The sequence below is a fragment of the Euprymna scolopes genome, chromosome 41 (assembly GCF_053919585.1).
Source record: "Euprymna scolopes isolate OS-2025 chromosome 41, ASM5391958v1, whole genome shotgun sequence".
Taxonomy (NCBI): domain Eukaryota; kingdom Metazoa; phylum Mollusca; class Cephalopoda; order Sepiida; family Sepiolidae; genus Euprymna; species Euprymna scolopes.
The window spans coordinates 17290664-17315217 of record NC_136522.1 but is presented as its reverse complement, the minus strand read 5'-3'; the positions used below and the strand labels follow the sequence as shown (position 1 = coordinate 17315217).

The following is a 24554-nucleotide window of genomic DNA, read 5'->3' as shown; positions in this document are numbered from 1 at the left end:
ATTTATCCATTGATTATTCAGTGGGCTGAAAGTTCAAGACGGATGGGGGTGAGAGAAAGAGACAGAGATAGTAAATTATCTTTAAGGGATTTTCTAGTTGTATTGAATATAGATGTTACATAGCTTAGGCAGTTGTTATAAAAATGAATCATCTCCATCTTCCTCCCACCACCCCTCGGTCTTTCTCCCACCATCCCTCTCTTCCTTGTCTTCTGGTCATAGTTGTCACGAATGTGCTTGGTTTCTTTGAGGATTGAGGTTAGCTCCATTAGCTGCAATCAAAAACTAGCTGACATCCTAATTATTCAACGCAACAATATTAGAAAATGATTGATTTATTTGACCATTGATCGTCCAGTATACTGAAAAGTCAAAGGAAGATAGAGAAACAAATATTTTAAAACTTGAAAGTCCATGGGTTTATTGTATCATCATTAGATTAGCAGCAGAATTGATAAATCTTGCTTCAACCTACAAAGACTTATTATTTAATGTTGCCCTAGATCAGACTGAACAAATGTGCCTAGTTAGCTGCTCAATCTAAACTGAAGTATTCCACCATCTTTGCCATATGTCTAAATCTTATTGACATCCTTTCTCACAAATTTTAACTTGTATAAAAAAAAGTTTGAAACATTTAACATTTTTCCCTTTGGTGAAAATATTCTTGCTTTGCAATCGTGATCCCTTTGATGAAAATAGTTCTGCTTTCCGATTGTGATCCCTTTAGTGAAAATATTTCCAGTTTTCAATTGTGATTCCTTTGGTGAAAATATTTTTACTTTTCAATCGTGATCTCTTTGGTGAAAGTATTTTTGCTTTTCAACATAATCCATTTGTTGAAAATATTCTTGGTTTTCAATCGTGATCCCTTTAGTGAAAATATTTCCAGTTTTCAATTGTGATCCGTTTGATGAAAATAGTTTTGCTTTCCGATTGTGATCCCTTAAGTGAAAATATTTCCAGTTTTCAATATCATGTCAAATTTATGTAAATTAATTTATTTTAACTGATATTTATTACTTATACTATCTGTTGATATTTAATAACTTGTTTGCTGAAATTTTTATATCTTATGATTAAAGGAGCTTAGTTGGTGGTTATTTTAGTGTGTTTTTCAATCCACGCAATAGATACATGAAACATTTTTTCTAGAGTTATCTTTTATAGTAAGTGGTATTTATTTTACTTTTCCGTGTTTTAGATATTACCGTTTCTACAATTGTTAATGATTAAATCCCTGCTAATGACAGGGCGAGTACTGCTAGTATATATATATATATATCAAAGGCAAAATGTGTGTGACCATTTCGTGTATGTCTCACAAAGGCTTCTTTCGCACACGCTCCCGGGGTCGTTACTATCGCTTAAAACTGTTTATATAGGTCCTATATAATAATATCTAGGATTTAGGAAAGCGCGTATAGATTTATTTACATCGACTTTAACAAAATTATTGCTATTTTGGCTTTTCGCGTGTTGATTTGGCTTTTTCGTATAAAAAGTGAAACTAATTCAAAGTTAACGAACGTGTTCTCGGCATCGCGCCAGGAAACGTCCAGAAGCAATCAGCTTTAATCAATGTGGGGACAAAGTCCTCTTATATCAGATAGTTGCTAATCAGTCTGGAAAATGGGGAGCTGGTTTCTCCCTCCCCAACATATGTTGGGGAAAAAACCAGTCAAACCCAAGTTAACTGTTCTATTTGACCTCAATAATTAGGTAAAATAGAAGCAGCAGAGTTAACTTTTATTGCTGCCACCTGTCAATAGTTAAATAAATAAATTCAAACGTCTTCCTTTGTATGTCGCGGTGGCCCAGTGGTTAGTGTTGCACTTTTTTTTTTTAACACTTTAATTTCCAACTTTGCCTCAAGGGTTCGATCCTCATACTCACCTACCAAAACTTTTTATTTTTTTTATTTTACCCCCCCCCCCCCGGAAGTTTGGATTTACCCAAAACAATACACACCTCAAAACACCCGGGCATCGCCGTGTACCCCCTGCTAGTATATATATAACAGTGAAAATGTGTGTATGTATGTACGTTTGTTTGTGTGTCCGCTAAAAACTTTCGACAGATACAACAAAAATTCACAAACTCGGTATCATATTGAAGCCCCATCCGTTGCCCGAAAAATATTGAAAAATTGGCCAAAAACGTTCATTTTTTATTTTTTTTACCCCGAAATCGACAATTTTCGACAGGGGGGAGGGTCAACAAAACCGGTTCTACGCATGCGTCAGATGATGTCAGAACCTGATTTACTTTAAATAGTTGAAGAACTGTACGTCATGTTAGCTCAGTTGGTTAGAGCGTTGGTTCATTATCTAAATGTTTTGGGTTCGAATCGTGGTGTGAGATGTCTTCTTTTTTTTTTTTTTTTTTTGCCGATTTTTTAAATTTAAATATTGAAGCAGTGTTATTTAAGCCATTTTTCACGTAACGTTCGTTTTTCTGGTTTTTTTTTTTTTTTTATACTTTGCTTATCCATCCCCGACCACACACCCGAAAACACCCAGGTACTCATCGATTTTTTTAAATTTTAATATCGAAACAGGCTTATTTAAGCCATTTTTCACATGTTTTTTTTTTTTTACGTTCGTTTTTCTGTTTTCTTGTTTTTGTTTTTCAGATTTGTACATTTACATCGTTCGTTTGCCTTACGTTAGCTTTTTTTGTAGGTTTTTTCTTGATGTTTTGATTACGAGGTTTTACCGTTCGTTTTTATGTTTTCTTTTTTTACTTCGCTTATAACAAACAAACCTGGTCATTGACCTCATTAAAAACAACTGCTGAATAGCTATTGCTTACGTCGTCGTTGTAACGCTCGCACAAAATCTTAACTCTACGATTTCCGTGCAGGCACCTGTCAATTTTGTTCTTACTTAAATAAATTCAAACATCTTTCAGTAACTCATTCTGGCTGGCCGAACGGTTCATGTTTTTTTCACATTTTATTTTCCAACTTCGCCTCAGGGCTTCGGGTTTGATCCTACCAGCTTACCAAAACTTTTTACCCTTCCCCCCACACACAGGTTTCTTTTTTTATTTAAGAGCACACACACACCTTGAAACACCCGGGCAACACCGGGTATCCCCGCTAATATATATATAAAGCTAAAATATGTGTTTGTGTGTGTGCATTTTTTCTGTATGTCCGCCAAAGGCTTTTTTCCGACTGCTTCTCGGGTTGCTCGCTCATTCTTATAACTTTTTATATTCTACCGAGATCACAATATCTAACACTTACGAAACAACAAAATTTGCGCTGTGAATTCGTTTTCTCTGCTACTGATATTTGACCTAGAAAATCACCTGGATTTTTAAACACTTATTTTCAACTCTTTCCAAGTCCCTGGCTTTGTGGCATCAGGCTATGTCATCAGACAGGCTATTAACCTCAAGGCTCTGGGTTCGAGCCTACCTCCCTCCCAAAACTTTTTTCACTTTTTTTATTTTTTTTATTTTTTATTTATTTTTTTTTTTCTAATATTTAACCTACCTTCCCACCTTTGGATCTACCCCCAACACACAAACCTACAGAGACCCTGGCAACACTGGGTACGCCGGCTAGTATATATATGAATCTTAAATAATCCAACTTGTTAATATCGATAAAAGTTGTTAAAATATCATCAGATAGTATTTATTTATTCACATTGATAATAAGTTATGAAGAATTTGTGTCCCAATTTTTGTCATTTTTTTTTTATCTCCCGACAAAAGGAGAGTGGACCTGTAAATTCACCCTTGTCCTTTCGTCTGTTTGTCTGTTCGCACTTTTCTCAATAACTACGCCTTTGAATTTTTTGAAATTTTGCACAAACATTAAACATTATATGAGTAAAAAAAAGTAATAGAACAGATTTTCCGGGAAAACTCTGATCTCCCCCCCCCCTCCATATGTCTATACTTCGCGATAACTTATGGGTGTGCCTCAGGGGCTCTTTTAGGGCCAATAAAAACACTCCAATTTTAGGACTATTTTATCATATTTGTCCAGAATTTTCTGTTTATGTGTATTTAGCAGTTTTGCATGGTGCTGAACTCAAATATAAATATGTTAAGGCCATGAGGATTTTTGGGGCTAAAAGGGGGGGGGAGAATGATAGACTTAGTCATTTCTTTTTTGCGTGGTGCAAAACTCAAGTTTACATATGTTAAGGCCTAAAACTGCACCGTTTGTTCATTTTCACCAGGATTTTACGTCCCCTGGAGACTTTTGGAGCTAAATGAGGCGAAGGGGAATACTGAACTTAGTCATTTTTTTTTTTATGCCTTATTCACTGTTCACTTACCAGGGACTATGCATGCTTCACTTGTTTCTATATGAATAATTTTCAACTGTAAAACTTTTATTTGATTCTACTATCAGAGAGCTGTGAAACGAGTTCTGTAGGGATCTCCTCTTCTTTAGCTGTGGTGGGAGGTTGGTGTATATTTCATCTGTTTAAACTTTGCTCCTTGTCTGTGTTGTCGCTTTCTGATATCAACTGATCTCATTCCTAGAATTGTTTGATGCTTGTTGCAGTTAATTTTCCTGAGATGACGACATTTATGAGACTTGTTGGGAGCTAATCTGATAAAAATCCCCCGAATCTCTTTGAGATTTCTATTTTGGTATCAAGGTCATCAGATATGGCACGGTATGAGAAGGGCTGGCGATTATGTGTCATGATAAACGGCGAGTAAAAACCAAAGACAAACACTTGAGTAACAAGATTAATACTTGCTGATATATTAGTCGGTAGGGATTAAAATTACATCCCTTTGATTTTGCTTTGTATAGATTTTCCATACAAAGTGTTAGCGTTCGTCTTATATCATTAAATATAACATCTTTTATGAATCTCAGATTAAGGTGCTCTCTCAAACCATCTTTCTTCCTTCATTTTCCTTTTCCTCTACCCCTCCCCTATTTTCATCTACCCCTCCCCTATTTCCATCTACCCCCTCCTCCTTTTCATCTACCCCCACTCTCCTCTGTCCCTGCCCCCATCTCCTCTAGCCATCCTTATTTTTTTCTACCTCACCATACCTCCCTCTATCCCTCATTTCATCCATCCCATTGCCCATTTCTTTCTCTCTTTCTTTCTTTCCCCATCTCTTTCTTTCCCCCCATCTCTTTCTTTCCCCCCATCTCTTTCTTTCCCCCCATCTCTTTCTTTCCCCCATCTCTTTCTTTCCCCCATCTCTTTCTTTCCCCATCTCTTTCTTTCCCCATCTCTTTCTTTCCCCATCTCTTTCTTTCCCCATCTCTTTCTTTCCCCATCTCTTTCTTTCCCCATCTCTTTCTTTCCCCATCTCTTTCTTTCCCCATCTCTTTCTTTCCCCATCTCTTTCTTTCCCCATCTCTTTCTTTCCCCATCTCTTTCTTTCCCCATCTCTTTCTTTCCCCATCTCTTTCTTTCCCCATCTCTTTCTTTCCCCATCTCTTTCTTTCTTTCGTTCCACCTCGCTCTCCTTCGCTCCCCCTCGCTCTCCTTCGCTCCCCCTCGCTCTCCTTCGCTCCCCCTCGCTCTCCTTCGCTGCCCCTCGCTCTCATTTGCTCCCCCTCACCATCTCTCTCCGCTCGCCATCGCTCTCCTTCGCTCCCCCTCGCTCGCCTTCACTCCCCCTCCTTCACTATCGCTCTCTCTCTCCTTCCTTCCCCTTTGTGAGCTTTCATCTATATATTTCACTTGTATCCAAAATGAAAGATTACAAGAAAACATGAATTGTTTCAGAAGATGATCAGACAACCTTGTTCTGAACATTTTAAATATTTTAACAATCATTTGTAATTTCCTGAGATGTGGTATAAATAGGTGCAAAGAGATTTATTCAGGAAATAGGCAAGTGAACTCTAACCAGCTGATTGACAGTTTTGAGGTATGGCATGCGGTATTCTCTTGTTGGAAAATTATATCACTTGGAATGTTATTAAATATTTTAGTCAAAGAGGTTTGGTAAACCTGAAGAAGCTACACAACTCCAAACCATTATGCTTCCTCCTTTAAATTTATCAGTTGGAACTACACAATCAGGATGAAATGCCTCTCCTTCCCTACGGCAAACATAAACCACTCCGGGGCCAAAAAAAAATCTGATAAAAAAAAAAAAGAAGAATTTGTTACAATTTTTGAATAAATGTTATGGATCTGTATTGACAAAAAATTTTAATTGTTTCTTTCAAAGTTTAGGAAATAGAAGCTGTTAACTTATTACAAAGTTACTTTTGTCAGACCAAACAGTTTTGGCCCAATCATCAGGTGTCCAATTTTCATGTTTTTCTTTTTGCAAATTCCAGTCGTTTTTTTGTTGTTTTTTTTTGTCCTGAAACAAGTATGGCTTCTTCCTTGCTTTGCAGCCTTTTAATCCCGCTTCTAATAACCTAACTGTTCGAGCTGATATGTTTTTGTTTACGTCCTCCCTAAGTTCATCAGCAAGCTCTGAAAAACTGAAAGAACTGACATCATCTCCACTGACCGGGATATACATGCAACTGTGTACTGCTTGTGAATTTAATATTCTCTTGACATTTCCTCCTCTAAAGGAAGCTGGTTCAACTCTAAGGTAGATACCGCTGGCATACCCATATATTTTCAAGTAATTCCTGTAGCTTATATTCTTCTAGTTTATCATAAAACCAACCAAACCAAGAACCAGAAATGCTTGGACCAATTCTATGAAGCTTCCACCCGTCATCCAAGAACCAAAATATTAAATCATCAGTTTCCTGCTTGATTTTGTTTTGTTTCAGAATAATTATGATTGTTTATAAGGAGAGGCTGTGAGGGTTAATTGGCTTTTTATTTTCTATCAACATGGAGGATACAATTAGTCATCTGCCATTTTTTTCCGCTCCACTAAGCTGTGCTCTGTTGGAATGCTGGCTGTGTTGTGGAACTTTAAGGATGTGGATGAGATTGTCAGCTTCACGTTGACTCAGGAAGGTAAAAACAAGTTTTTAGGCAAAAAAGGCAAAAAACTTGATGCCTGTCAGAATCATTGGAAGGTTCTTGTCTTCTCACACTGCTCTCATCACCATTTGGAGTTGCTCAATTCTTTGGAATGAAGACAGCAAAGGGGAAGAAAAATGATAAGCTTTTAAGTTTAATTGATTATGATTTGCTTAAAAAGAAAATTATCTTTAACCCGATTGTACTCTTTTTTTTTTTCTTCTTTTTTATCTCCTTTTGTTCTCTTTTTTCTATCTCCCCCCCCCACCTTCTCTCTCCCTCTCTCCCCCCACCTTCTCTCTCCCCCACCTTCTCTCTCCCTTTCTCCCCTACCCCTTTCCCTCCTCCCCCCTTTCCCCTACCCCTTCCCTCTCCCTTCCCCCTCCCCATTCTCTCTCCCTTTCTCCCCCCCCCTTCTCTGTCTCTCTCTCTCTGTTCCTCCTTCTCTCTCTCGTTACCCCCTCTCTTTGCCCCTCTTTCTCTCTTTGTCTCCCTTTTCTCTCCGTTCCTCCCCTCTTCCTCTCCCCTTTTCTCTCTTAGTCCTCTCTCCTTCTCTTTTCCTCTCCTCTTCTCTCTTTTCCTGACCCCTTTTCTCTTTTCCTCTTCCCCTTTCCTTCATGCCTCTTTCTCTCTCCTTTTCCTTCTCTCTCTTTTTCTCCATCTCCCTCCTTCTCTCTCCCTCCCCCTTTTTCCTTCTCCCTCTTTCTCCCTCCCTCTTTTTCCCTTTCTCTCCCTCCCTTTATCTCTTTCTCCCTCTCCGCAACTCTTAAATAGCGGCACACCATGACACAACTACAAAATACACAGTTTAACAATAATGGCATCGATGCTTAGAAAAAAGACTCATCATCACACTGAAGTATAGTATCTTAAAAAATGCACGCATCTTTATCAGTGAAACTCTAATGCTGCTATGCACATCTGCTATCACGGCTGGGAGTTCCGTGCTGTTTAGCAGAATTTAAAATCCATAAAAATTGCTCAAGCCTCATTTATATTAGTTCTCAGTTTTTTTTGTTTTGTTTTTTTCGAATTTTATATATATATATATATATATATATATATATATTAGTGTTGGGTCGATTAATCGGAATCGGGAAAATTTTGTGCAAATCCTCATAAAAAATATATGCAGGTAAGTAGAAAAGTAACTATTATTGCCTTTGGTGATAGTTATTTGTTGAAAATTTTTTTACTCTTTTTTCCCTTGTTAACTATAATGCACCATTGCCGTTCTGTTCACTCCTTGGAGGTACACCATTTTAGATTTTAGCTTCTCTCTGAGAAGGGGTTAGTTTATTGCTAATCGCTAGAGATGCCCCTATCTGAGAAGGCCAACATCGGAAAATGCAATACAAGGTCGGAAAGTGAGGATATAAAAGCCAGCACCCAAGAAAATACTTGGACAACTTCATTGGCATTCTTCAGAAGGGGTTCCTAAGGCGATTCAAGGCATCTGTTCATTCTCTAGACAATGGATACCCCCTGTAAAAGTGGTTGCATGTACAATTATGAAGCAAGTATTGCGAAATCTCTAACCACACATTTGAATTGGCATTGATTGATTCCAGTGGCAAGAAGTGCAAAGTGATTGGAAGCAATGCTGAGATAATGCGGAGGGCATCTATAGCACTTTGTTATTCCCAAATGGTCACCCACTTTAGTACTGACCAGGCTCTACATCACTTGTGGGATCTAACTGATATGTGAACATGATTATGCTATACATAATAAAATGATTAGCAATAAATTAACCCCCTTCTCAAAGAGATAAGGTAATACCTGGAAGGATGGACCTCATATAACTTCACAGACGCATACAAAAAAAAAAGTCCACCTAATTTAAACTGACCAAACTGTATTGGACTGATTGTTGAGGTCATACCTTTGATTTCCAGTCAGCAGAAATTATTTTAACTGCTAACTGTTTACCCACATCGCTGAGAAAATTGAAACTGAACAGATACTAGAAGTGTGGAATGGGGAATGAAAGCGATCTGCTCCAGTGGATTAAATAATGAGTCAAGTTCAAAGTTTTTCTGATAAAAAATAAAATCTATCTATACTCAAATTCGTTTTTCTTTTGCGTGTATTGATATTCATATTAAAAACCCTCTTTTCTATTTATTTAAAAAGAAAATACAATTTTCTTATATATGGGTTGTGGAATTGCATTCACTAGCAAACGATCTAGCTAATTTGCATATTCTTTTAAACATTCATTTTAATTTCCTATTAGTTTTTTCGGTTTTCTTATGGGATGATCATATAAAGTTAACTATTCAGTGTAATTATATTCATGCAGATATTCTACATGATTTATACTTGCATAATATTTGCGTAAAATCTTTACATTAAACAAAAATTGTTTCCATATATATTTATGTATACGTATATATTTTTGTTTAATCTATTAGTCTATCTTTCTATATATCTGTGAAAGTGTCTGTCTGTCTGTACATTCCCCTACACAATAGCTCTGTCAGTTTTAAGTCTACACACTCGAAATTTGATATACAGGGTAGTGAGATTTGGGAAAATCTATGTGATCGGTTTTCGGCCAGAAATTTGTCTGTTAAGGGGTCAAAGTTCAACGATTTGACCTTTGAGATCTCTACCAAACTCTTCCGACAATTTTGGGTCTAAACACTTGAAATTTTAGATATAGGTTCCTTGGACATGGATCTAACTTAATAACTTGATTTGAGCCCAAAACAATAAATTTTAAGGGGTCATAATAGGGGTCAAAGTTAAAAAAAAAAAATTGACCGCTTTTTTAATTTTTTTTTTTTTTTGCTCAACATACACCTTCAAACACCCGGGCAACGCCGGGGTGAAATGCTAGTATATATAAAAAATAAAGGCTGAAGAGTGAAAATGAAAACAAAGGTAAAGAAAAACCAGTGCAAGGAGAGGCGACAGGTTGATTTTTTAATTTTTTTTTATTTTAAGTGTTTTTTTTATTTTTTTTTATTTTAAAATTGTTTTTTATATTTTTTTATTTTATTTTAAATATGTCCTTTTAAGTAAAAACTATTAAAGGGTGGAATGATAAGTGTTGCCCTAAAGAAAACGACATTTCAACTTTATTTGAAAAATTTTATTGAAAAAAAATCAATTCCGGTAACTTGATTATGTAGTAGAGCAGACATTTATTCAATGTAGCCGACTTTAACCTTAATCACCACCTCTGAGCATGGCAAATAGTTGGCAGATGGCGATGATCAGGTTGTTTTGGTGCTGTGGGAGGTCATGTTGGTGATGTTCTTGATGACCAAATGAAGTAGTGCAGTGGGGTCAGGGTAGGTAGGGACCAGTGAGAGAAGGGTACAAAGTCTTAGCACTCCTTAAGCCAAGCCTGGGTCTCTTTGGATTTGTTGACCGAGTCCTGCTGCCACACCCAGGGTCTACCAACGGTCACCTGACTGCACCAGGGGATCACCACACTCTTCAGCACATCCAGATACACTTTGGTGTTGACTTTCAAGCCGACTTTGAAGATGTGAGGTGGCATGATGTGGCCCTCACTTGAAACCACACCAAAGACCATAACCGTGGCTAGGAACTTCCCTGTTATTCATGGCAATCCAGCAATGCATTTTGAGGGTGCTGGCAATGGTCCTGTTATCATAAGTTAGATCGGTAGAGAGCATGAGTTGCACAGTGGCGCATCTCCAATCTTGCTCGTAGAACATTGTGTTATTTTCAGCCATGGTAGGAGGCTCCTATCCCTCTTGGGATTTGTACACAACTGGCCAACTAGTAGATGGTCTGCAACAACAAAAAAAACAAAGAAAACCAGTTTTTATAAAATGGAAATGGAATCATGTCGTCTTTTCTAGGGCGACAATTTTATCGTTTCACCCTGTACTTAATTGACATGTCGAAAATAGTAATATATCCAAAAACTACGAAAATTCATCTAGAACAAGTGCTATTGTGTTTTTAGTAAAAACAAGTGAAGCATGTATGGTCCCCTATGAGTGCACAAGGAACGAAGCATAAAAAAAATGACTGAGTTCAGCATAAACGGTTCAGTTTTAGACCTTAACATGTGTAAATTTGAGTTCTGCACCATGCAAAAAGAGAAATGACAAAGTCCCCCCACCCCCCAATTTAGCCCCAAAAGTCCTCAAGGCCTTAACGTATTTAAATTTGAGTTCAGCACCATGCAAAACTACTAAATAGACATACACAGAAAATTTTGGACAAATATGGTAAAACAGTGCCAAAAATGGAGTGTTTTTATTAGCTCTAAAAGAGCCCCTGGGGCACATCCAAGAGTTATTGTGAAGTATAGACAAACAAAATTATATAGAAATCAGTTAGTTACAACTTTTCTGAAAGTTTTATAAAAAATCCAAAGCGTCATTTTTTTTTTTTTTTTTTTTTTTTAAATAAGCACAAAAGTGTCAATTGTAGCCATTTTAACCTGGAAGGCACCCCTATGGGGGCAATCGGAATTTTCCTGGAAAATCCGTTCTGTTATTTTTTACTCATCATGTTTAATGTTTGTGCAAAATTTTCAAAAATTCCAAGGCATAGTTATTGAGAAAAGTGCGGATGGATGAACAGACAAGGGTGAATTTACAGGTCCACCCCCCTTTTGTCAGCAGACCAACAAGTCTTTCGATATCACTACACATGATGGTCGCCATGCTTCGAGTTGTGTCCACTGTTTCTGCACGGTTCACGGTCTACTCTAAAATATCTACAAAAAATGCAATTTTCTGTAAAAATTCGAACCATAAATAGCTTTCTACTCGATTAATTTTTGTAATTTTTGGATATATCACTATTTTCTACATGACAATTAAATGTTGTTTTTGCTTAAAGGTGTTAAAAAAAAATCGATCTGCTACATCTCTTTGAGCAAGCGCCGAAAAACGTCCCAATTGTTACTGAAGATAAGAACTGTGTAAGGGAGATAACTCTCTTTTTTAAAAAAGTTTGTTTGATTTTTTTTTTTTTTTGTTTAAACATTTGTTATGGTATTATTGTAAAGTCACACCTTCAGTTAAATGTTAATGCATTGGTTTATCTTACACATTTTTTCTTTTCTTTTTTTTTTCCTTCTCCCAGGTTGGTCATTACACTGTTGTGTTAAAAGCCGCTGACCGGAACAAGCACTTTCGAGTTCAAGTGAATGATGGAGTATTTCAGATCGGACAGCAGAGTTTCTCTTCCCTCGATGACATGATTGAACACTACAAGAAGCATCCGATTTACAAACAGGAGGCGGAGAAACTCTATCTTGTCAAGCCTTTTAATTGCCCTGCGGATTTTTAAAGACACGAAGAGGAGGAGGAGGGAGGAGAAGAAAAATGGCGGACAACATGTATAGCACATCCCTACTCTATATCTCTGATATTTTTTTTTTGTTAGTCATATTTTGAAATATCGAATCAGTATAAAATTTTCAGATTATAAAATCGACTAGTTTAATTTTTAAATAGGGATTCAATTTTTCTATGTATGTTTGATATGTCACAAAAACTTTTTCATCTCTCTAAAAATAGTTTTATTTTATTATTTAAAAAAAAAAAATACTTACATTACTATATTTCTTAAACACTAAATTCTTGAATTATGGTACTGACATGAATTATTTTAAAGGAAATCTGGCTGGAAAATTATTAAAAAAAAAATAAAACCAATTCATTTTACTTTTACTTAACCATTTGTGATGGATTTGTGTTTAAAAACAACTAATGAGTAGTGCTATGACAAAAGCGTATTCTTTTCATTATTTTGACTCTTGAGTATATATATATCTGACACAGTTAATCAACAGAATCACCTCAATCTATCTAAAAACATACAAGGTTTTAACTGATATATACTCGAGAGTCAAAATAATGAAAAGAATATTCTCTTGTCATAGCCCTACTAATAAGATATAAGTATTTTAAAATATGGGTTTTGAGCAAAGTAGCCATTTCCTTTCGTCATCTGTTTAGATTTACTTTGGCTGGCTACTTTGCATAGAGCAGATACCTATGCCAATTTAAAATACTTACCCTTTTTTTTCTAATTTGTTACAATTAAGCAAGCAAAGTAACATGAATTGTTTTTGACTAATTTTCCAACTGTATTTACTTAAAAATAATTTATTGTGAAAACAGGGTCAAGTCCAAAAATTCAGTACGCAAAGTTAAGGCGCCAGAAGTGGACTTGGTTTAACTAAGTATGAAGTGGAAGCCAGTAAGCATGAAACGAAATACAAAACCGTATGGAAATAATTTACTTAAAAAAACTATTTTAGTTTTAACATTTTTTTTTTTTTTTTTGCTATCATAATCTTTCATTTTTGACATTTCTATAAATAGTATTTTTATTTTTTTTGTTTAATATTTGTGTTATCATGGGGGTGGAAAAAAAACTATTGCAAATTTTTATTACTTTTACATTTCTATTAATGGTGTCTTTTTAAAATATGTTTGTCCTTCCCAAATTTATTCACAGAATTTTGTCATGAATAATGTATGAAAGTTTTTTTTTTATTAACGCTTCTGCACCAACTAGACTCTCACAGATGATTACAGATAGTTTAGATAATTCCTAATTCTATGTTCTTTGCATTAGTTTTATATTTTGAAATATATATATATATATATATATATATATATAAGACCCTAGTGTTACTCAATCAGGCTGTCTAAAAATACTGGCTCCCTTACCTAAACAAACTTATTTTAAACATTTGTATATATATAAAAAAAAAAAAAGTTTCTTAAAATGAACAAACGGAATATATTTTAAATTTTTAGAAAATTATTTCTAGAAATGTAAACTATGAAAGTTTAAATTACTTTTTTTTTTTTAAATAAAATATTTGGATATAAATATATTTTAAATATTAAACAAATATTTACAGAAATGTAAAAAATAAATTTATCTTTTTATTTTTTATGATAAAACAAAAAATGGTTCCTTAGGGTTTCGTTTTTCGTTTCATGTTTAGTGACTTTCATTCCATATTTAGGTAAGCAGAGTCCACTTTCAGTGTCTTCACTTTGCATAGATAATTTTTAGATTTAACCGATAATAGTGATGATTACTTGAATCATATATACATATATAAAAAATGATAATTAGTAAAAACCTGAGGAGATTGCTCAATACTATTGCAGAGCAAATATATATTTTTTATTACCATTTTATCTGCTTAGTTACATTGTTCAATCGTTGATATGATTCGATAATTAAAATGTGTAACCAAGCAAAAAAAGTGTAATAAAAAATATATATATATGTGTGTGTGTGTATGTTTTCTTGTAAATTTACCATTTAATTTTTAGGAAAATGCAAACTAATACAATATAGATTTAACTTAAAATGATTCCCTGGACTCTACTTGAAATTCTGGATTTTTTTTTCTTGTTTTAGCTAAGCTCGAGTTTAAAATATTAAGATGGAAGGGGGTGGAGGATTTATGTTGAAGTTAGATAAGTAAAATGATTCCCGACCCCTACAAATAAAAAATTTGGAGGAGAAAAAAAAAATATTTAAAAAAATATTTTTTTTTTTTTTAAGTAATCTGAAAATTTATAGAATTCTGTAGAATAATAAATAAAAAAAATAAACAAAATAATAATAAAAAAATGATTTAATTATAAGGATGTAGGGAATTAGTTGCGTATATGGTTGACGCTGAAAAATATTAACTAACCCCCTTCCTGGCTGCGTATTTAACCTGTCTCTTGAAAGTGTGGGGGGTGTACCCCTATTTCATATCACCTGATTTTTTTTCTTTTTTAACTTTTTAACTTTTTTTTGCTTTGCTCTGAAATTTATGAGCAAAGACTTTTTTGTTTTGCTTTTGGGTGAATAGCTGTGAAGTAGGGGTGACATAGTAATTTTAGGTCCGAAAATGCAACAGGGACACGGTTCAATATTTTGCTTTGGTTTAGGAGCACAGATGAACCATAGTACCTGACTTTTGTTTTCAAATGCTGATTCAAATTAGAAATTACCAGTTAGGGAAACGAAGTTCAAATACAACTTTTATTAATCATAAATTTTGGGTCAGTGTTAGTACATTGTACTTTAGATAAAAAGAACGAAAATTAAAAGGATTTCAAAATACATTGTGATAACATATTAGATTCTCTTTTTTCTGCTCTTGATAAACAGATAAAAAGAAATAGCTGCAAAGTAAAATGTTAAGCAGGTTTTGAATGCTATCAATGTTTTAAGCAACTGTAACGAAATCAATGGATAAAAAACGTTTACATTGCCCACAAAGTCAAAGCGTTTAAAAATAAATTTTAATCCTCTATCTCCCTCCCACCCTCTATATCTCAACATTTAGCAAGGGTGGATAACTCATTGTAAATTGAAGACTATAATAAGAGTTCTTTTCATCTTCTATTATATAAAGGGCAGTTGTCTGTGTATGTGTGTTTGCTTGTCCAGCTAAAAGTAAAAAATTGCAAAACAAACACCCACAAAGTTGGTATATTCTTTGTTGGCATTGACCTGGATGAATGATATCTAAGATTTAGATAATTGTATTCATTCTCTCTCTGGGGGTCAACTGAGCCAGGTTTCGTCAGGAAGGGTCAGTTTTTCAATGGTATTATGTCGTATTTTGAAAAATATATGCCAACTTATTACTCAAAGAATCCATTAGAGTTGTGTGTGTTGATCTTAAGAGGAATAGGTTGTGCAGAGGATAAAAAAGGGGTTGATGAGACAAAGAGAGAGAGAGAGAGAGAGAGAGAAATAGAAAAATTGAAGTTTTAATAGAAATAGGTTAGTCTTGCCCCAGATAATGCTAGTCTATTATAACTTTAAAGATATGCAAACAATCAAAAACTAAAAGTTCTTCGCTAGAAGGTGTGAAACAATGCGTAGAAGCACGAATGGACTGTGATACTTGACTTCTGTCTTCAAACACAAATTCATGTTAGAAATTATTAGTTGAAGAAAGTTCAAATGCAACTTTTATTAATTGCTGAATGGTTTGCCACGTAGTCTGTTCTATCTTGGATAAATAGATAAAACTAAAAGAAAAGTAAGCTTTTTTTTTGACATGGGAGTCAACACTTATCAAGGCGCAAAAACCACTAGAAGATAAGGGTTAATGAGTATGGTAGTCACTGAAATAACAACATATTAATAGTAAGTGATGGAAATGGGGTAGAAATGGATTATTTAGAGGAGCGGCTGAACAAGAACTTGGTTACATTGAACTCGAAGATGATCATAATGTAGTCAGTTGGAAAGTTGTGCAAGTGTTAAATAATTTCAGAATACATTGTGCGATAATATGCATTCACATTAGTCCCGCTGCATAATCACACCAGTATTTGCGCAGAGATGTACAGCTGATCTCTTTTTGCCTTTTTTTTTTCTGCAGTCCTGAATGTGCTGCCTCAAAACTGAACGAACATGTATCATCATCACATTTTCAGAGTTCTGTATTGTCTACCGTGAAGTTCCTCAGTTTTAGGTCTTCCCTAATTAGCTAGGTAGCTTCTGTCTATTGCTAACAGCTATGATCATGGCTTAATAAAAAAAAAAAAAAAAAAATGATCTGATAGATCTCTCTCTCTCATGTCCCGTCTCTGTCTTAAAATTGTACAAGGGAGATAACTCGTTTTAAATTGAAGAATATAATAGATGTTTTCTATCATAAGTTTAAAAATGTACGAATAAGAATTAAAAAAACTAAAAGGCGTTCACTGCATTTTAGAGCAATACTGAGTAGGTCGACTTGATATCAACAAATGTTTATTAAAAAAAAACGTACGAGAATTTTAATTCTAACTTGATGCAATCTCGTAAACAGTTTGAAAGACTTCAAAATCACTTTTTTTGTCAGACCATCTGTCTTTATCTATTATTAGTTGTATCGACCCGATGTTGTTCGGGATTCGTCACATTCAAACTCATGTACATATTTCTATATTCTATAAATTCAATTTTCTTGTTTAGTTTCAGTGTCTTAGTTTTCCTTCTTTTTGCTAACCGTTATTCAAGAAATAAGAGTTATTTCTAGTTCTTTATTTTTACTAATCAAATATATAAAAATAGGTCAGCCCGGTTTTAAGTTATGCTTAAATAGTATTTAAACTGACAAATCAAATTTTATTTTGACTAGCCAATTTTCATTTGTTATTGTTGCACCATGTTATTGGCTATAAACTAACATACTTAACTACTTTTTTTAAAAATTTATTTTTAATCTCTTCCTGCAGTTTGCGAATATGTAGACATTCTTAAATTGATGCATATAAAAAGAAAAATAGCTACTTCTACATTATAAAGACGAAAAAACATTAAATTTCAAGTAAAACAAGTGGTTCCTACGTAATTGTCAGGTATCAAATAGTAAAATATCCAAATATGAAAAACTATAAGGTAGGAAAATAATTATTCCTGAAAAACAGTTTCAAATAAAGGTTATGATTTGTTCAACACTGTGTTACGTGATGTGGATTTCTGATACAAATACTTATGACATTTCTGACAGGGGAGGTAAATATTTTCATTTGATTTCTCAAGTGAAAAGTGTCAATTTACAAAATTCTTTTTTTTTTTTCATGAATAATTATTTCTCTACCGTATCATTTTTCATAATATTTGGATATTTTACTTTTTGATACCTGACAATTATGTAGGTACTATTTGTTTTACTTAAAATTCAATATTTTTTCGTTTTTTTTGTAGAAGCACCTATTTTTCTTTTTATATGCATCAATTTAAGAATGTCAACATATTCGCAAATGGCTGGAACAGATTAAAAAAAAATTGTAGTTAAGTATGTTAGTTTATAGCCAATAACATGGTGCGACAATAACAAATGAAAATTGTCTAAACAAAATAAAATTTGATTTGCCAGCTTAAATGCTATTTAAGAATAACTTTTAAAATCAGACTGACCAGATATTTGGTTAGTAAAGGATTGGAATGTCCTACAGCATTTATTTTGTGAATGTTTGACATTGGAATGATTTTGAAGCCTTGATACTGTTGATTAGAGAGTAATTTTGGCTAGAATTTAAGTTATCATAGATTAAAATGGCTGACTTTTGTTTACTTTTAAAATACGACAATGAGTTTCAAGGTAGTGACAAATAGAAATTAATTTTTGGCTAAAAGTGAAATTTTAAGACAAATATTATGGTTGCGTTCTCCTAAAAACAAAACAAAACAATTGTTACAGTTATGAATTTTTGCAAAGAGGTATGAATGTTGGTATTGTTTAGATTAATCGGACAATGTTATCTTGTGTGTTATCTGCACAACATTTCAGTCGATGTAACGTTTGACGTTCTTCAGGTGTAAAAGTTGCCATATTTTGTCATGGAAAATTTACGGCTAATCACATATCAACAACCCAGTTGAGCTTTAAGAACAAGAACACAACTTCATATTTAAGATACAAAATAAAAAAAACATTTAGTTTTTTTTAATACCCTCCCCTCTTCCCTTTGGAAATAATGTAAAATTTTTTCTTCACCTCCTTTCTTTTATTAGAAATACCCCAAAGAGATAGTCCCAAATAGTCACCTCATTTTTTTTTTCTAGAGTTGTCCCCCTTTACCGTATGTTTTTTCTTCTCACTTATAAAAAAAACTTTGATTTTAAAAAATTTTTTTTATTCCCTCCTTTCCCCCCCCTCTTTCTTTTCTCCCCACGTTTTTTTTTTTTTTTGCTCACACCCCCTTTTTTTTCTCCTATCAGTCATAATGATAACATATATAAAAAAAACAAAAAACAAAAAAATTACATCTGGTTAAAAAAAACACAACATGCGATTAACCATACTGAAACCAGCAACCTCTTAGTTTCGTAAATATTATGCTTCTAAGCATAAAATTGGTCGATGGATTTGATTAAAAATTCAATCATAAATTAAAAATTATACCCCTAGGATCCCTTGATAATTAAATTGTCTTTATAATTTGTGTAAACTTACTTCCAATTAGATCTTAGAATGCAGAGTACCCCCCTCTCTCTCTCTCTTTTTTTTTTTTTATAACCTGATGATGGTCTAAGGTTACATCGATCGAAATGTTGTGCAGATATGTGGAGAACAGGGTTGCCTGCTATTGTAGATGGTGATCCCATCCTTATGTTGTAAGGATAAGTGAAAGAAGCAAAGGTTGCATAATAAAGACACGTGGTAAAGGATAGATAGTAAACGTTCAGTAAGAAAAGATTATGAGTGATGTTACTTGCGTTATTGTATTTTGATGAGAGGTCGACGGTGAGGTCAGAAAGCGGACTGGCCGTGCCAGGCCGGAGTGCGTCATCGTTACATCTTCACTTGTTGAGAGTCTCAGCGAAAAGAGGATGAAATATACAAAACGGAAGTGAACATAGCTGTATCGCCCCCTGGTGGCAAGGCATGGTGTTACCAGAGTTGAAGGGCGATAATCGTGTTTACCTTAAGGTCCTCCATTTGTATCTGCGTGTGGGAGACTTGGTTCCGATAGATAACACTCGCGATGAAAACAATTGTCTGATTGATCTAAACAATACAAAAACAATACTTCAGCCTGTCACATGATTTGACCCAATGATGCTCATACACACACACAAAAATAACAGCGAGGATACCTCCTTCCTCCCCTTTTTTACCACCCTCTTTCACCGGCTTAAGTTTTGGAAAGATTTAAAAAAAAAAATTTATTTTTATTTTGCCGGGGGAAAAAAAAAAAAAAAAAATTCTTGGTTAAATAACCCTGGAATTAAACTGGCAGGAGCGGGCGGGGGTCATTCCATCTGCATCCCTTTCCCCACCCCAGACATGCTGCAAAAAAAAAAAAAAACAAAAAAAAACAAACAAATAAACAAATAAAAACAGCAATTTATGGAAAAAAAAAAAGCAGGGGGTTTTGTTAATCAAAATATATCGGAAACAAAAATTTAAAAAAAAAAAAAAATTATCTTATGTTAATTAGAGAAAAAAAAACTTTTAAATTACTAATGAATTTTGAAAATTAAAAGAAAAATTTTAAAAATTAACTAATTGATAAAAATAAAGGCATTGATGATGGGTCGACGGAGAGCGAGGATTCTAACCCCTCTCGCTCCCCTCTGCCCCCCCTTCCCTCTCCCCTGATCTGCTGATCTGGAAAGAAAATGAGGCTGCAAGTTTGTTTTTTTTTTTCTCCCCACCTGTGGATGCTTCTAAAGAGAAGAAAAATATGCTATAGATTTTTTTTTTTTCCACCTCTTCCATATTTTCTCTATCTCTCCTCTCTGTGTCCTTTCTTTTTTATAAAAGTTTTTTCTCTCTGTAGCCCTTCTCTTTATCTGTCCCTTTACCATGCATTTTTTTTTTTTTTCAGAACTCTTTCTCTCAATTTTTTTTATCGCTCTTCCTCCTTTCCTTTTTTTCTCCTTTATTTTCAATCTGTTTCTCCTCTCTTTTATTCCCTCTGTAATCCCTTTGCCCCTACTTTTCATTCTTTTCTTTCCTCTTCTCTCCAGAGCCAAAACATCAGTCTTGATACCGCAGCAGCATTACGAGTTTAAACTCGTCGTGCATTCAAAATTTCTACCTGCAACAGAAGCTTCTACACATTCATGGCATGAGGTGTGACCCATTAAGCTGTTTGTTAGTCAAGAACAAACAACTCTGCAAAATTTTCCCTCTCCTTTTATTATTCCCCCTTAACTTTTCTCCTACTCCTCACCCTTTTCACTTTTCTCCTTCCTCCTACCCCTCCCCATCACTTTCCTCCTACCCCTCCCCTTCACTTTCCTCCTACCCCTCCCACCTTCACTTTCTTCCTCCCACCTTCACTTTCCTCCTCCCACCTTCACTTTCCTCCTACCCCCTTCTCTCCTCCTACCCCCACACCCTTCTCTCCTCCTACCCCCACACCCTTTCACTTTCCTACTCCTCTCACTTTCCTACCCCCTGCACTTCGCTTCACTTTCCTCCTCCTCGTCACTTTCCTCCTGCTGTTTCTCTTTTTATTCTTGCCTCATATCTTCTCTCTTCCCCTCCTCCTCCTCCCATCTCTTCCCCTCCTCCTCCCATCTCTTCCCCTCCTCCTCCCATCTCTTCCCCTCCTCCTCCCATCTCTTCCCCCTCCTCCTCCTCCTCCTCCTCCCATCTCTTCCCCTCCTCCTCCTCCCATCTCTTCCCCTCCTCCTCCTCCTCCTCCTCCTCCCATCTCTTCCCCCCACCCTCCTCCCATCTCTTCCCCCCACCCTCCTCCCATCTCTTCCCCCCACCCTCCTCCCATCTCTTCCCCCCACCCTCCTCCTCCTCCTCCTCCTCCCATCTCTTACCCCCTCCTTCCATCCCCTCCTCCTCCTCCTCCTCCTCCAATTTCTCCTCCTCCTCCTATCTCTTTTCTCTTTCTGCTCAATATCTTTTCTCCTCCCCAACTTTCAATGTCTATCTTAACCCTAATCCTATCTCACATTTCTATGGTAAATACGGATAAGAAATTCACAGTTCAACCGAGGCACAAAAAAAAAAAAAAAAAGTGTGCGTTTTGCTTCGATATTCAGTCTCTAACAACAACAACAACTGTGGTTATGGTGTCCTCAGCACAGAATGCCCACCACTGCCTCTTTTCTTCTTCCTTTTTTTTTTTTAAACAAACAAACTTAAATTACAAAAGAAATAATTCCACCTCCACCCCCAAGAACCCACAGTTCAGCTGAGGCAAAAAGTACATTTTGCTTCAATGCATAGTCTTTAAAAACGACAACTGCATCATCATCATCATTGTGTAATGGACACTGACACAATGTTATTTTTTTCTTCTGTTGATGAAATAAGATAATTATTAAGTGTTTTTTTTTTCTTTTTTTTTTTTTTTTTTTAAAAATGAAAACGTAAAAAGAAGTTTCTTTCCCAGTTACGACAAATGTTTTTAAATTTTATTTTTTTGTTATCAGTGCGTTAATCTTGAAAGGGATTGCAAGTTGGACGCGTGAGGATTTTTTTGCCAAAAGAAAGAAAATCGATTTAAAAGAAAAAAAAAAAAAAAAGAAAGAAATTTTTAAAAGAAATCATTGTCTGAAAATTTTCCCGCCGTCTTACCAATTTAAAAAAAAAAAAAAAATAAATAAAAATAAAAAAGATGGAAAAAAATTTTTCATTCCTTTAATGCTGGGTTGGTTTCTTCTCAGAATTTAAAATGGAAAAAGAAGTAAAAGAAATCAAATCAAAAGAAAATCCTAAGATTTAGGATTTCTGAAAATTGCTTCCTTCAACAACACCACAAAAACTAAGAAAAACAAACAAACTAAAGATAAAAAGTAATTAAAAAAAAAACAAAAAAAAAATAACGAAATAGACAAAAGTTAAAGGATTTTTATTCTGTGGAAAATGGTTGGGAACACTTTGTCATCCTTTTTCTGTTTACCCCCATTCCCAACTTCTTTTATCCTCCCCTGCCCCCAGTACCGGATTTACTTACAGGCTGGAGCTCAGGACCCCACCACACAAGAGTGACCCTCCCCAAAGGCTGCTCTAATTGTGGGGCTCCTTATAAAACTTAATATAAAGTAATAGGATATATTCGCTTATCGTTTAATTAAATAGGCCTCCCATGATTTAATTAGAAACGATTTAAAGTGATTGGAGTGATACAAGTAATAAGTTGAAAAGTGCTCAATATTAGATAAAATAGAGCAAAAAAAAGATGGCACCTGTACAATTTGGATTTTTTTTTTTTTTACTAGGCATGTCATATTAGGTAAAAAAAAATGACGACGGGGCTGCTCAAGCATTTTTTGGGGCCATAGTGTGTGAATCCCAGTGGGCTAACTTTTCAACATTTCACCGTATACAGTGGGAGTGGGAAGGGTTCTTAAGGATTAAATCCGATCCAGAAAACTCCCTTCCCTCCAAGTTGAAATGCAAAACCTGCAATCCACGAATACATTAAAAGTGTCAGTGTGTGTATGTGTGTGTTGTATGGTTGCGTGAGCATGTCTGTGTATATGTATTTGCATCGGTTAGATACAATGTTGGCTTTTAATATGGGAGGAAAAAATCTAATTTCCTGTGAAAGTACAAAAAATTAAAAAAAAAAAAAATTGCCTCATTTTAGAAGGATTTCTCCTTCACTTACAAAGGACAAAACAGATGAAGTGTAGTATTGGAACAGATTAATTTAATTTTAGCTCAAAAAGTCCGAAATGTGAGTATGTGTGTACGTGGGTTAAAAAAAAAACAAAAAAAATACGTAAGTGGGTTTATCGAACAAAAAGGTTTCTTAAAAAAGTTTAGTTTCAGCTGTGTCTAGATTTTCATTGATATATATATATATATTTTTATTAGCGCTCCTAGCCTGCTCCACCGTCTGACCCCACCCTCCAATCCCACCCCAAACGAAAGGAACAGGTTCTTCTTCGTCTTCTCTGCATCTTGTCACAACTTGCCTCATGCTTTCTGGTTTCTGCAAATAAAAGAAAATGCCTACCATTTACAAAATCCATCTTCACCATTCTGTCATGTTGGTTCGTCCTTGTTCTGTCTGTCTGCTTTTTGTTGTTTTGTTTCAGAAGTTTGGGTACTTGTACAGTTTAATTCAGACATTTAAAAATGAAAAATCGAAAAAAAAGTTTAAATTGTGCGTATCCGTTATGGAATGAAGTTCTCCGAAAAAAAATTTCACTTAATTTCATCAAATAGTTTTTTTTTATTTTTATTTTTTTACAGCAAACAACAAAAAAAACAATTTGCTATGATACCGAGCAAAAAGGTTCGATTTTTAGGAAGAAAAGCTAGAATTAAAGATGGGGAGGGAGTATCAGCGCTTTACATAGAGTTATCTCCCGTGGCGCTCCTAAACTACAAACAAAAATTAAGAAAAATTCCAAGATATCTGCCTTCAACGCGCTCTCACAAAAACATTTTTTTCTGCTCTAAAAAAAACAAAAAAAAAACTACTCGATCAAATTAAGTGAAATTTTTTTTCGGAGATATTCAGTCCAAAACGGATACGTACAATATAACGTTTTTCGATATTTTCATTTTTTAATGTCTTGATTAAACTGTACAAGTGCCGAAGTTTGTTATCAGAAAGATGAAGACAGTAATGATGCTGACCGTTTTCTTAGCATTAAGAAAACGATGCAGATATTTTCAAAAATCACATCCATTCGTTTTCTTGTTTCTTATTTTATTTGAATCAAGGTTATCCCTATAAGAGGCCGAGAGATCTAGTATTTGGGATCTTTTATTGGTGGCAGGATATGCAGTCGGTCAACAGAAATTTTTTTTGGTTGTTAAGAATTAACTCTCATTGCTCCTAGAAAAATTAATCCTAATCCATCAAATTTATTTCAGCTGAGGTTTCGTATTATATGATGTGTTAGTTTTATATTTTTTGTAAAGTCTTTTTTTTTTTTTTTTCTCATATTCACAGCTTTGTTTATTTAACCTTCTAGCGCCACCCGTGCCATATATGGAACAATCCTAATCAGGAAGATTAGAGCCCAAGGGGGGACAGATATGGCAGAGTTCATACCTTTCAAGTTTTTAAATGAATTCACTTTGTTTGTTCAGATTCATGATTCTTGATCCAATAAAATCTATAATTTCAAATTTCAGAATTTTTATTAATATGCATTAATAAGTATTTATATGTTCAGGCCCTATAGGTTTAAGAAAAGCATTTT

General features: G+C 34.7%; 1 protein-coding gene across 2 annotated transcripts in view; it reads left to right on the top strand.

Annotated features, from left to right (window-relative positions):
• Nucleotides 1-23374, top strand: part of LOC145266365 (SH2/SH3 adapter protein Nck1-like) — a 255399-nt gene extending 232025 nt beyond the window's left edge. For both annotated transcript variants that reach the window (XM_080121987.1, XM_080121988.1), the window contains one exon: nt 12027-23374. In XM_080121987.1, the coding sequence (XP_079978113.1) occupies nt 12027-12233 (207 nt within the window). In that variant the 3' untranslated portion in view covers nt 12234-23374. The remainder of the gene's footprint in view (nt 1-12026) is intronic.
• Nucleotides 23375-24554: the final 1180 nt, after the last annotated feature.